The 14,661-nt window shown below is 37.4% G+C and overlaps 2 protein-coding genes and 1 long non-coding RNA gene across 3 annotated transcripts in view; 2 read left to right on the forward strand and 1 right to left on the reverse strand.

The window, feature by feature from the left end:
• LOC100368971 (small ribosomal subunit protein mS22-like) overlaps positions 1-14,661 on the forward strand; it is a 333,717-nt gene that overhangs the window by 99,774 nt on the left and 219,282 nt on the right. The window lies entirely within an intron of this gene.
• On the forward strand, positions 538-4,434 carry LOC144349977 (uncharacterized). The gene is made up of 4 exons (XR_013420116.1): positions 538-592; positions 2,016-2,078; positions 2,405-2,554; positions 4,302-4,434. It is a non-coding gene; the product is annotated as an uncharacterized LOC144349977 (long non-coding RNA).
• Positions 6,132-10,023, reverse strand: LOC100372315 (membrane-associated transporter protein-like). The gene is made up of 6 exons (XM_002733687.3): positions 9,366-10,023; positions 8,655-8,813; positions 7,472-8,026; positions 7,100-7,210; positions 6,538-6,746; positions 6,132-6,380 (listed from the first exon to the last, which is right to left on the reverse strand). Exons 1-6 carry the CDS (start codon positions 10,021-10,023, stop codon positions 6,132-6,134), a joined length of 1,941 nt encoding a protein of 646 aa, XP_002733733.2.

Consider the following 14,661-nt stretch of genomic DNA (forward strand, 5'->3'; position numbering starts at 1 on the left):
TCTTTAACATATCCCGTTGACCTTTGAATGTAATAGGGTCATACCGGGAATATGCAATACTTGAATCTAATTATTTACTGTAGGAGTTACATAACGAACACACATACAGACATAAAGTGGCCTTGATATTTTGTTATGAAAACCAGGCATTGCGCGAAACTATGAAACATGTGCGCAAAGTTTGGAAGCGCTAGCTTTAGAGTAAAACGCATACTTGAATTAGAGGTTCAAGAACAACGTGTTTAGTTCGTGATACACTATAATGTATTCATCAGTATGCAAACATCAGTATAAACAGCTATTATATTTAGTTTTTTTACGAGAGAAATTATGGGATTAAAATATGAGCTTCGTTTCTATATTAATTTAAGTATGCCCTCCATTTGACCAATTTATGTGAAGCTGAAAGTGCTAGCACGGAGTGTCTTGAAACCATTGTTACTTTTGTAATTAAGCATTTGGTTATTGAAGCAAATCACAAACTCACACGACAGTACAATAATGTCACGCGTTTTATGTGTATAAATACGTATTAGATTACTGGTGTCATTATTCCATGTGATTTGGCGCTACTCACTCATCAGCCCGATCAGTAAGTGTACCTATGTTGTTTTCTCGGCAAATCTATTTCAGTGTGATTAATGTTACAGCAATTGAACTTTCAGCGTTCTAGTGCTGTACCTATTTTAACACTATACTTAAGTGTGTTTCTCATATCATTTTCTTCCATCCATCCATAGCAGATTTGTATTATTTGTATTTGAATATATGGCTGATCTACTGTGACAGCTATCCCAGCAAACTCGCGTTTTAAAAACAAATACTAACAATGGCCGTATTTGCAATAAGAATATTTCATACGAATTCTCGTTCAAGTTGTTATGTTTAGATTTTGAACTTAATTACTGGACCAAGGTTATCTTTTCGATATAACAGTGTTTTTTTTAAACAAAACGTTTAGGCAGGGTTGAGATTTTTGTAGAGTGGTACTTGAGAAACATTTGAGATTTGATTTTTTTTGCGGGGTGGCACTTGAAAAGTTTCTCATTAGTACAAAGCTCGATACTAGTATAGAGTAAAGACACAATATTGTATACTTTAGTGAGCGAAGTACCCATATGAGTTTTTATTTAACGGCGACTAGCGATCTGTTTTGTCTGATAAAAATACACCTACAATCAACATTTTAACATTTTAACATTAACTGTTTCTCGGAAATGTTTTTGTCGCAAACATTCAAACTTAATATTGACTTATACATGTATTTTTATTTCGCGATTTAATACAAAATGGCCGATTTCACCAATTTTCTTCCGAAGTATTTTATCGATTACTCACATGGATATTTGCAGATTTTCTTCATATTTGACACAGAGACAAGAAATAGTGGTTATTTTTGGATTTTGATATAATTTCACTGATTTTAAAATTTTAAATGTCTGCTAACTTTGTGTGAATATCACATATGATGGGTTAGCGATGTTCGTCAGTTCTGTTTTGTGAGTTGATGCATACACACATTTGTTTCATTTTAGTCATCAATGGTCATCGTGTTCCTATTTCGGATTTATTCGAATGCGGTGTTCTTTAATTGGGGGTGGATGTCGTTTAATTTGTCGATTTCATTTTAACAGTTTGTGTGTATTTATTTTTCATTTGCCTCCATGAGGCCTGGACAAGTTTCTTTTTCCCAGTGATACTATAATACAATTCAGAGTATCCACTTGTATTTAGATAGTTGCGGTATTCAGGGCTATGTATTTCGTTTCATAACTTGAGTATTGAACAACGACAGGAAAATTTCTCAAATAAATTCAGCTGAATGCTGTTCAGGTTAGTGCTCTGTGGTGATTTGTCTTGAGTAGAAACTGGAAATTCCAACTTAGAACATACATAATAGAAGACCAGAAGTTGACGAAGTTTATTGAGATGTGGTGGATTATGTTCAATATATATTTATATTTATATATATATATATGCTAATATAAAGTTTAACGTATTTTCTCTGTACACAGTTGACACCATGAAGCTGCTTTGTCTGTTGATAGCCTTTGTCGCTTTCGTAGAAAGAGCTCAAGGTAAAAATCAATTCATCCACAAATCCACCTATGTGTAATAGTTTTGAGTGTGTGGTTCCCACGTTACTTTGTGTACACGCTGACTATTCCGCTCAGAGATGGGCGTCAATTTCATCATTATTCGTATTTTAAAATTGTAAAACATACGTGAGCAAAACCACACCGACCGTTGTAAAGTGTGTATACGGATGGTGTCCATTCGCTATGGAGTTGTGGTTGGCTTTCAACGACGATTTGTGTTTATTTTACATAAACTGAAACATTCGCAGATTTCTAAAATGTAATCTTACAAAACTGAAAATGGATTGTTATTGTTCAAATCATAGGAATTACCGTCCATCGGCTGAACGTGAACCTGAATTTGGACAGCAGTGACTCTGAAATGGTGCTTCAGTCAATGAATCTTGGTCCATCCGCTGCAGAATGCAACTGCTTTAAATGCTTCTTTTCTCAAGGGGACTGTCCATCAGTGTCCTGTAAGTCACTGTGTTTTCTTAATATTTACGTATTTCATGGGTCAACATATTGTATGATTGTTCGTTAATGGACGACTTCACACATATTTATTTGCAATTTTATGAGGTTATCACCTGATATAACTTGAGTACTTATAAGATAAAAGTAACTCGCATATCTCACAATAACATCTTATAAAGCCACCTTGCTTGTTTGTAGAGCTGATTGATACGAGTGACGTCATGGACCAAGTATCAACCAGTTCTGCAAATAAGTGATATAATTTATGCTAATTATAAACTTTTTTTCGTCATTATGTGTCATTGCCATTACACCATTCGACTTATTGTTTTGTTATTGCAGCGATAAAAGGAATGCCGTTAAAACACTACGTAATGTTCCAACACATACAGACTTTTTAAGTTCAGTGTGCATATACCCACGTTTAGTGTAAAATACCAGTAATGTTTCACACTAAATGTCACTACTACGAATTAACCACGGCCATGCAACAAAGTAATTATATTTCAATTTACTAAAACACCTATAACGATCAAAAATATCTCAGAAACTTGTAGATAAAATATACTCATGGGCGTGTATTTCTGAATCATCTAATAACTAAAATGGTACAATGAATAACGCATGTGATATACATTGTTTGTTTACTCTACAAGAACGCGTAAAATGCCAAGCGCCCGCTGTGTTCCAAAGTGGAAACGTTTTTATGATCATTTGTAGAATAACTTACGCTCACCCCTGCAAAAAACAAAACAAAAACACGAAAGAAACGGCGTTCGTGATTGATACTAATTCACCGTTTATCGTCGACGTATTTTCTATTGATTTTGATGTTTAACTATTTATATTTCGAGTGTACTCAAACATGTCTAACTTAGAAAGTACGTAATGTTCGGTGTTCGGTCGGATGCAGAAGTAACGCGAGTGAAATAGTCGTTCTGTAAATTCTGAAGTGAGGAACCTAATTTCGAATATTGGTTTTGTGATGATTTGTTTTAATGTCTTTGTGATGTCTTGTATTTTTTTTTAATACGGTGACAGCAGTGGCGGATGCACCATGTTCAGTATAAAGAAGGGCGCACGCTTACAGCAACATCATTGCCGCATTGCATTGTGGTACATACTCGGCGGGGGGAGTGCTTGCAAAAAAATACTGACAGGGGTGTGTAGCTAGTTGTTTGAAACCCCTACCCCTTATCAGACAGAAATAAACTCAAACTGCCTACCCCTTTTCAGACAAACTGTGGATATTTGACACCCCTTTCTAGACAGTAAGCATAAATGGTACCAAGGAAAAAGCAGGTGTACTCCCGGGGATGGACTTCGACGATCGAAATCAAGTTACAGAAAAAATCAGCTTCATTCTCATGATTGTTGGATCATTCAAGCCCTAGAGATAGTCTTTGGAAAATATTCACCCCTTTTCAGACAGAAAAAATGAAAAAAGGATATCCCTTTTCAGACAGGGTAAAATAACATACCACTTTTCAGACAGAAGTGGTGAATTTGGGACCCCTTTTGGCGGCACATATACATATAGCACTCCAACGTGAGTACCCCCCCCCCCAAACATGTATGAGTAAACGAACCCCACGCGCTCCCTGTGCCTCTAAATCCACCAGTGGATAACCTCGTTTCCACGTCAAGATAGTTGCACGGCCGTTTTCGATTCGATCACAAACGGACGAAATATACGAACGAGCCTACCACTTCCCTAATTACGTTGTTTTTGTTTGTTTTTGTCAGGTTATTCCTGTTCATTTTGAAGAGGTTTATTGATGGCTGGTGTATCATGCGATGAATGACGTCACAATTTGGTGTATATAATCATGCGGTCTTCTTATACTTAACTAATAATTAATAAATGAATTTAAAACAGCGTTGGTCTCTGCTGAATTATTTCAATTGACGGTAATCCATTTGTCTTTTCATGAGATTTACGCCTGAACGAATGTACAAGAGCCTGACAAGGTCGCGTGAGTTGCACCCTTCTCGGTGCTCCTAACACAACACACAGCAGTTGGGCTGATGCCATTCGGCCAGCGAAGGCGCTACTCTCGCCTACACGTCAGGCTAACGAGACATAGACTACTCTGTCAGGCGTTAGTGGGGTATGATGCCGTTCAACCGGCGAGGGCGCCACTCACGCATATATGTTAGACTAAATGTACAGGTGAAACAGAAAGAGTATGTTTGCAGATGGCAAATGTTATTTGTGACGTACATGTATTACACACCAAGTCAGACTAGGCACGAGGATTCTAACTTATGTCAGCCTCAACGTCAAGTCCATATGAAGGAAGGAAATATGTGACGTCACAATGACGTAACGTGGTTGTGTAATAGTTCGTCATCTAGAATAGTAAAATCCCTCAAAAACAGAATGTTTATTATTTAGATGGACGACTACCGATCAGCGTGTCATGTCTGTAATTGCACGATTGTGATTGGAGTAGACTGAGGTAGATTTAATTATGGAAGCCGGTCTAAAAAACCTGATATATCATAGTTTTATGTGTCGAGAACAAGGCCCCAAACGTTAATAAAACACGCTGAGATGAAATCCTTCTGTAAAAACACTTTATTTTTTCAAAATGGAATTATTTTGTCCATGTTTATTTCATTTATGCACGAAATGTGTGATAATGTAGTATTGTGATGATAATATAGCAGGAAAACGCATGCATATCCCACGATAATACGTTTTCCTGCTTTATTATCACCACAATACTACATTATCACATATTTCGTGCATAAATTATTATGTCGTTGCTGACATGGCGCATAATGAACCATCTGGTATTTTTGGTTCAAAATTACAGAAACGCTCGATGTATTTCATGTATAATATTAGTATAAGTCCTAAACGTATTCCATAATTGGAACACATTATATAATATTATTGTACATTCTATGCGTAATGGTGCATGAGAGCATATTTTTGTTTGTTTCAGAGTAAAATTCCATACATTTCTAGTATACAACGATTATACAATCAAAGATTATGTATGGTATATAATGGAGCTCAAACAATGAAGACCAGTTCGTTTTAAGTCGAGCTGGTCTCTACATAGTTCCAAGTACGTGACAGCGATTATTAATGATATGATGCCACAAATGTAAACTGTACTTGTATTTCACAAAAAGTGAAATAGACAAACCGGAAATATATATGCATCACGAATAAACAAGAACTGTCATGTAGTATTTGTATAAGTGTATAAAATTATGTACCGCTGTCTTATTGTGTGTGTGATTTCGTAAAATATACATAATTTCGAATATGTATACAGTCACTATTATGATGTTAAATTTAGTATGGATGAAGTTCATATTGAATATAGAGAGATGGATTATATATAACATTTGCTTTAACTGCTTAGAATGCGTTTTAAAAAATTTGATGTATAACCTAGTTAAACCTAGGTAATGTTTCCTTTTGTACGCGTTGATTTGCACAACATTCGACGTCGCCATCTTTGTTGGCAGTACTGTACTCACAATTCCTACGCATGCGCGGCGCGACGACCACCAGTGTGTGGTCATCGACTGTTTCGTTTCTGCCGTCGTACATTATTAGCCCTGAACACTTTGCGAATGTTCGGATGGCTTCGGGTTGATTTCGTAGACGACGAACAGAGCCGAGAAGAACGCTGCACAGAATGCAGCTGCAGAAGCCGTGAGAACTGTAACAAGATGGGTGCCGGCAGCATTGGATATTGGTCCCAAGATGGCGGATAGAATAATCTGTGCCAGGAACAACTGACATTGCAAACACGCTGTGTCCGTTGCTAGTCCACGTTGAACACGGCCTCTATTTACATACTGAAAAATAAAAAGATTGGAGTTAGTTACACCCACCTTTGACAGTTCACGTCACACAAGCGCTTTCTCGCAAGAGGGCGATATTTATCGGAAAAGTCAACAAGTCAATTGCCGCAGTGAGTGATTGTTTTTGTTTATTATTGATTCGATTACTTACGTCTTCACTCTCATGAAACCGAGCTAAAATTATAAATGGCAGCGTTGCTATGGTGGTGTACATGACGCCAAAGGTGGAGCATAATACTAACGTAGCTGCTACGCTGTTATGAAAGATCGCTTGAAGACCGGTGCCGACGGCGAATATAAGTTCACCTCCGACATATAGTGTTCGTAAACTGAGTCGGCCTATCAGTCTGTCCAAAATTACTATAAGCAAATCCACAGAAATGACGTAACAGTTAGAAGAAAGCTCGTATTTTGTGTCACAACATAATTGAACAATAGCGTTTCTGGTGTGTACGAGATTATTAACCTTAGTACATTGCATAAAACAGGGCAATTTGATATTTGAGATTTGGCTTTAGGATTATGGTAAAGGGTTCGTATGTATTATTTGTCCGTGTGTTTGCCATTCCGATGTTATTTCTAAGACATGTCTGGAGCAATTTTGTTCAAAGGTGGTTAAAAAAAATAATAGTCATAATCACGGAGATTGGCGATCATTTTGTTACTTGGCAACCGGAGGTTGTCATTGGAAATCATCTAGTGTTACAGCTTACCTGAATAGATTGCTGCGGAGAAGGCAAAAATACACATGCCCCAACAGCCCATCTTTACACCATCATCGTACGCCTGGTGTTCTGGTGAACCTTCTGGAGCTGTCGGGTCACCTATTACAATACAAAGTCAAATTCAATTGGCTATACTCTTTATATAATTGTGCAAGAACGAACAAACACATTCTTGAAATGTAGCAAGACCACTTAGGCCCCCAAAACCGTTTGGGGCTCAGAATGTAGTTTTTTCACTCACACATGTCCTAAATTTGGCTAGGTATTCTCTATGCCACTTTACTCCAATAGAACTTATTTTTGAGCGTTGATGAAGATTTTGTACCATGGCAACATTTACCATGAATACACTGTTCTTACCTTTGTAAACCTGCTGGGCCATGTAATCTGTGAAGAAGAGCAAAACCGTCAGGTATGCAATTTCACTCAAAAAGTGGTTACAGCATAGAATAAAAAGTTCCCTTGGCATTTTCACGATTGATTTCAGCAAAGTCAATATTGAGGTATCTGTAAACGGTTCGTCTTGTATGAGTTTATCTTCAAAGGGGGTTGATATCATCGATGCATGGTCACGGTTTGATTGCTTGGAATGATCACCCGTTTGTTTGGATATCTCGCCATTCGAAAAACTCCCATATGGACGTATGCATCCGCCATCTTGAATGTTGCCTGGATCTCCACCACTCAGCAATGGCCGTTCGTCGTCCGTCATATTATTGTCGAGGTGCTGTGATAATACCTGGGAAAGTGGGATTTCCTTCACAGAGAATAGAGTGAGGGTGAATGTGATGACACACACGGCCATGTTGAAGATGTAGACGACGCGTATGTGTGCATTGTAGCCAAACCACCCTCCGAAGAATGTGCTGTCCCAGTCAATACCACCCATGATGTATCCCAATCCACCACCGAGTCCTTTGATTAATATATAAGTAAGGCAATAGTATGGTTAACATTGTGATCGTCAAATCAAACTTGCGTTACATTTCACCTTGTTTTTACAGTCAATGTGCAATTATATCGCCTAGGTCTAAAATTAACAAAATAACTCACAAAAAGTGTAATATGGTGCACCATAATTTAATTATAATTTGATGTATTCATTTTAAAGCTGGAGGGTCGTCGCCTGCGCACGCGTGGGAATTGAGTCCCAAGCGATGGTAACAACACACGCTAAAACGCAAAGGCTCATGGGTAGACGATTGTTTATAAATAAATGTAATGACACGTTATGGCCATCTGACGCATGCGCAGGTGACGACTCCCCCGCTTTAATGTATTCAGTAATTCAACTAACATTATTTTAACCATGCAATAAATATTCCAAATTTATGAATGTGGCGCCATTATGCATTTTGTGATGTCAAAACTGAAACACAATATAATCGATAACAGCTTTAAAAACATTGAGTTCCCCCCCCCCCGATATTGCGATGTGTGCTGGTACGCGGCGCCACCACTCTTTATTATATTTGTTTTGCGGATTATACATATTAATGATGGTTATTATTTAAATTAAATTCATTCAACAAGTGATTCTGACCTGTCAACAATGCCCGGATGTTCATACCACGTTCAATATCATCAGCATTGCACGAATCTACAATGTACGCTCGGTGGGGGCAGTCGACACTATCTGCGCTAAAATCCAGTATGACAACACCAATAATAGTAAAAACGATGCTCCATGTGGTATAAGTGTCTAGAAAAATAATTAAAGGTTAATATGTTAGAAATACGGTCAAGTGCACATAAAAACAATACATACCACGTATTTTGAAAATTTGCCTTCTATATGATATTATGAGGTGGCTGCAGTGTTGTAGAAAATACAGTACAAACTCATACAAGTCCCATGCTGAGCAAACTGAAACTTTTTCGTAAAAAAAAATTATCATTGTATTATTTTAAAGAAAGTTGTCACGTATTGTAATATACAAACTTTTCGAAAGTTACGAATTATGACGTCACATTCAAGATGCCGACTATCATCTTGCCGAAACCAATAATCTTTATCAGCATTTCACTGTTTCCCGTGTAGTAATTGCCAATTTTTAGAGAATCATCATAGACGGGAAATTAATTTTACCTAGTGATGATAAACGAAACGAACTGCATCAAAGCACGGAGCTACGAAACTACAGCCACGCGCTGCAGAGGCACCATTTTATTTCACGTGGGCGTAGATATTGCTATGCCATGCACGTGTAACCATAGATACTATTATAAACGGTATTTTAAAAAGTGAACTCACCTGAATGTTCCACCAACTTTCCTATAACTGCTCCATTGAGAACCAACGTGAGTCCAATAAGTACACCGATACACAGCGCAAGTATAAATGGTCTTCGACGACCCCAGTTGCATCTACACCGATCACTCAATGATCCTAGCAGTGGTTGGAAAATGAGCCCTAAAACAGGCCCGATAAACCAGTTCAAACTGTATAGCTGTTTCGGTAGACCGATCTTCAATAGAATTGGAGTGGCTAACGCCGTCTCGGTCGCGAAGCAATACTGTGTGCCAAAGACAATGGCGCTGAGGCAAACCAACTTCCAGAAAGAGCGGTGTGGTGGTTCATGTGGTGTAAACTGCTCATACGTAACATGAGAAGGCACTTTCTCGATCGGGGTGATGTCATGTGGCGGGTGTGAAAATGACGTCCGAATTGAACTATGTCGTCCCGTGCGTCTGCGATATATGTCCGGGGTATCGCCCCCGTGTTCCTCTTGACGAGCCGATATTCGCCTTGGCCTCAGGTACGGCCCCTTCATCGACATGGTTAAGGAACTGGAATAACTTCCGTACGATGTGTTGTAGGTACCATGCGGTGACACGACATTAGATAGACGGCGGCTAGGAATTGGCCGTGAATGACTTGATGGTGAACTACTAATCGTCGGCGATGCCATCTTTAAGTGATATATTCAACCAAATGATCTGAACCATCGAAGGGTGGCGGAGAAGAAATAATGGAAACTATGTTATAAAAAGTTAATATCTTGGGTCATTAAGTCAAATATACAGCGTATTGTTATCTGATGACATCCAATGACCCCGTCACAATAATTGTCAATGTATATTAATTAATGCAGTATATTATATTCGCATTCAAGATGAAATTTCATGAACTCCTATAGTCAAGATAACTGTCGGCAAGTATAAAAGTAATCACACAGTTTAGCGTCATTAACGACCGATACTGGGATTTTTGTTTGTGGATTTATGAATTTTTACGGCCTGGATACGGCTTTTGTGGCCTGGGGTCAAGTGACGAGGGCACCCTAACTTGCGACGTCGCAAAGGACATATCCAGTCCATAATTGTGTTATCATAAACTTTATTTAAGCCATTGAAAATAAATTCAATTTGTTCGAACTTCTGGTGTTGTTATAATTCAGTTCTAAATATCTTAACATAACGGGACCATTCTGTAATCGATCAATACAAACTAGTTATTATTTACATCTGCGGCATCGCGAAACGCTGGTAACTGGCTAAAATCAGTTCGGAGAGCGCGCTGCTCTGAATCTGGGAAAGGAATATGTTTTCAAAAATATGGTCGTAATATTGAAAATGTTTACACGGCTCGCTCATTAGGTATCTTACAGCGTTACGAGGCCGGGCAATATGGTGTATATTATACAATACGTATAATATCAGACGTGATATGCCCAAGCTATCTACAAAAATATTCATCTATATAAACCAATAGTTCTAATATTAACATAACAAATTATTGAATACCTTGATTGTTTCGGTGGTTTTGTAGGACAGAATAAAAAAAAGGAAATAAAGTGTTAAACACCGTTTGGTGATATGGAAAACCATTCACGGTATTATGCGATGGAGATTATTCTATGCACGCATCAATAAGACGCGTTCAAACCATTCACATCACAGTGAACAATGGGAAGAATTGACTTTTTGAGAAAGCTGGACTTAAAGCGGGGTGCTTGCCACCTGCGCACGCGCGGAAATTGAGTCCCAGGCGACGATAACAACACACGCTAAAACGCAAAGGATCATGGGTAGACGCTTGTTTGTAAACAAAGACATGCGCAGTTGACGACTCCCCAGCTTTAAAGTTTACAGTTACCATTAATTGGTTCATTATGAACAGTCATAGAACTATGGCACAATCAACTAGTATTATTTTTTGTGATACAGTTACGTTTTTTGAATAACTTGTTCGAATATTTTTTTTCAAAAATCGCTATTTTTAGAACAATTCCATAGAACACAAAGTAACATTGCATTTTTGACACTTTTTAAAACCCAGATATTCAAAATAATTCGGGAAAACAAAAAATACCGCGTCATTAACAATATGTGATTTTTTTACGCCCATATCACTATCCTGCAATATGAAATATGGCTTAATATCGCAGCCATAAGAATCTATCGTAGAAGCGTGACAATATCCACTAAAATAAAACCAGCATTTTCTGGAAAATAAAGATGGTGACCCTAACTTTTCTAAGGCAATATCCCTATATTGCCTTAATATACAATTCATTGTAAAAAAAATAAATTCTGTGGTGTATCATTCACGAGCAGGTATTTACATTTAAGCGGGGGAGTCGTCACCTGCGCATGCGTCAGATGGGAATGACGTGTCAGTGTTTACAAACAAGCGTCTACCAATGAGTCTTTAGCGTTTTTAGCGTGTGCTGTTATCGTCGTTTGGGACTCAATTCTCGCGCGTGCGTAGTATGTCCACACTCATCATTAACAACAGTCCAGTAACGAAGTACTTGTATAATAAACGAAGGGATAGAGCAATTCAAATGGTATTTCCCATTACGCATTGGTGCAATCCCAGTGATTGTACAACCCTGCTTTAAAACTTGAACGGAAAATATTTACTATAATCATATGAACAATTTCGCAGGTTACTTTTAGTAAGTCTATTACCTTGTATCCACGACTTCTTTACCGAGGAATCCTTCGATAGATCAACTTTAATTGCAATAGCCCTCTTTTTTTTACAAATTCTATTTTAATTTCAATTTTGGAAAACTTTCAAAAATTTGAAATACGAAAGTTTATCATAAGCTAATAAATAAGAGGCAATGAAACTACATACATTGTAAGTCATTTTCGTCATCTAATAAAAACGTTCTCCGGGAAATTCTCTTGTTTTCATAGATCTGAGTTGATTAAATATAGAAACTATTGAACCTTTGATTAAGTATGTAAAATAAAAGGACACAAGTAAATATTTCTACCAATTTTTCTCAACTGTTCTCGCTGTTTTGAATAAAACATTTCCTACTGAAACAGAATAAGGAGGTGTGAATGGTGTCCCATGCAGTTTCTCGCGAATCCGGAAAGGGAGTTTCCATTTATGTTGCATCCTACATTGTGAGTAACAATCGGGCTATAACAACGTAAATTTCATCAATCTCAATACCCTTAAAATGTCGCGTACGCTACTGTCCCAGTGGTTGAGCATATTAGTTCTGAAATGCAATTTATTTACAGAGGAAAGCTAAATACGTCATTGTGTTATAATCACGAATACATCAACTTATAATTTATTGCTTCAATTTATATATGATATTGCGAAATATTTTTTTTTTATTAACGGAAATGTCACTGTCCGAAGGTTAAGTGAAACGATCGTTACTATACACTTAAATGGTCGGCTGATGAAATACACACATGTAGTTATACGCTCTACAAATGTGACTAATGTCTCGAGTCAATGTACCGTACATGCGAAATGCGTATGGAAAATATAAGTGCGTACTGTTTCTGGTGAAACTTGTTTATATATGGAGTATTTGTAAGACAGAAGTAATCGCACAATCTAGTAAGATAAAATAGCACATCGTGACAGAACTTGACACTCATCGACTGTTAAGATTAAAAAATGGTTCCACACATACCACATTTTTTTTAAAGAAAATGTTTAAAACAATTGTATAGGTATAGTACTAACTGCACATTTGTAGTTCTATAACTTAACATAGAATATCCTTTCTCGGATTTCCAATCTTCAATTTCACCGCTTTAATGTGACTGTAAAATTATCAATAACGGTGTAACATACTAGTAGATTGAATAGTATTGAAAGTCACATCGAAACTACAGTAAAATATCTGCAAACCGGAATAGCCATGCTTAAACTGTAGAATTTATTCATTACAAATAATGTAATACATTATTTGCTATTTCTAGTAGTAGCTAATATAAAATTATTTAAAAAAAGGAGAATATTTTCAAAATGAGATTGTTGGCGTTTTAGCCAATTCACTAAAATAGCGTGTAGCTAATTGCAAAGTGTTTTGCAGTAACTAGCTGTATGCAGTAACAATTAGAAGTTTCAGAAAGCATGATTTAGCTCAACAACAAAAAAACGCTAATTTGGGGGTACACTTCATAGTTATAAGGGGGTGGGTCATTTACTTTTTTCTTTATTAGAGGGGCGGGTCACTTCATTTTTGTGACCGGGAAATGATTTTCACCGCACCCACCGCTGACTAAAATAATTGACCGTTCCCTAGTCGAATGATTTAGCGAAAACGGTGTTTACAGAATCCCACGGGCTGGTGATTTTAATGTAATATTAAACTGCTTTTCAGATGTTGCGTACTGACTCGGTGGTTATCAGTTATTATTGGACTTTAACCTGTAGACTGTGGACACTGAGCTGTCACGTGATGAATCTACTTATCTCACTATCGCCAGGATCATGTAAGGTCAACTATTCATAATACGTATCGGCCTTGTGTTGTATTACCATAAGCACGTGTCTGTATAAGTTGTTCTGCATAGGAGAACGTAACTTACAACGTAACCCCATATATTGGGATTCGACAGCTATGAAGATTTGTTAATTTTCTTACAATGCAAGCTCTGACATGTTTCTGTAGTGGGTTGTCTGTTCATTTCCGGTATATATGCACCATATTTTCCCCCATAAATTTATGATTATAAAAAGATCCGAAAAAAGACAGATATTTAAGTTGAAATTAATGATGCGTGTTCTTTTCTATTGTTGAGAAAATATTGGACGTCGTGTTAGGAATAAACGGTGTGCATAATATGAGGTGATACGACCCTACATAAATATGTACATAGTATCTGTTGTAGATAATAAGCATACATACACATACACAGAACTAAAATAGTACCCATGAAATAGTACCCATCATCGCTGATCAACCACACCAATATTCGTGGCTGATCTAGCGTCTGGTATTACGCAATAGTAAGCGACATACCTCGGAATAAACTGATCAGCTTGTTCGGTGTGGTGGAAGATCGCTGGTGTATAGTACGACAACCACCCGTTTGATCAGCCAGTAAACACAAAAAAAATCCCGAATCGCCGATGTCTTGATAATCTTCAATCGCCACTTACATGACACGAGGTGTCATTCAATAGTCCACACGGTATGCGTAAAGTTGCATGCCCCGTCTGTTGAAAGGTCGGTCAATTGTATTGTGAATAATGGTAAATGGGGAGATTACGACAGCGCCAACAACGACAGTTTATGGTACATGGCATGTCTATCAAGATAAGTTGAGCAAATAAACGT

This window comes from Saccoglossus kowalevskii, chromosome 15 (genome assembly GCF_978046115.1).
Source record: "Saccoglossus kowalevskii chromosome 15, keSacKowa6.1, whole genome shotgun sequence".
NCBI classification, from domain to species: domain Eukaryota; kingdom Metazoa; phylum Hemichordata; class Enteropneusta; family Harrimaniidae; genus Saccoglossus; species Saccoglossus kowalevskii.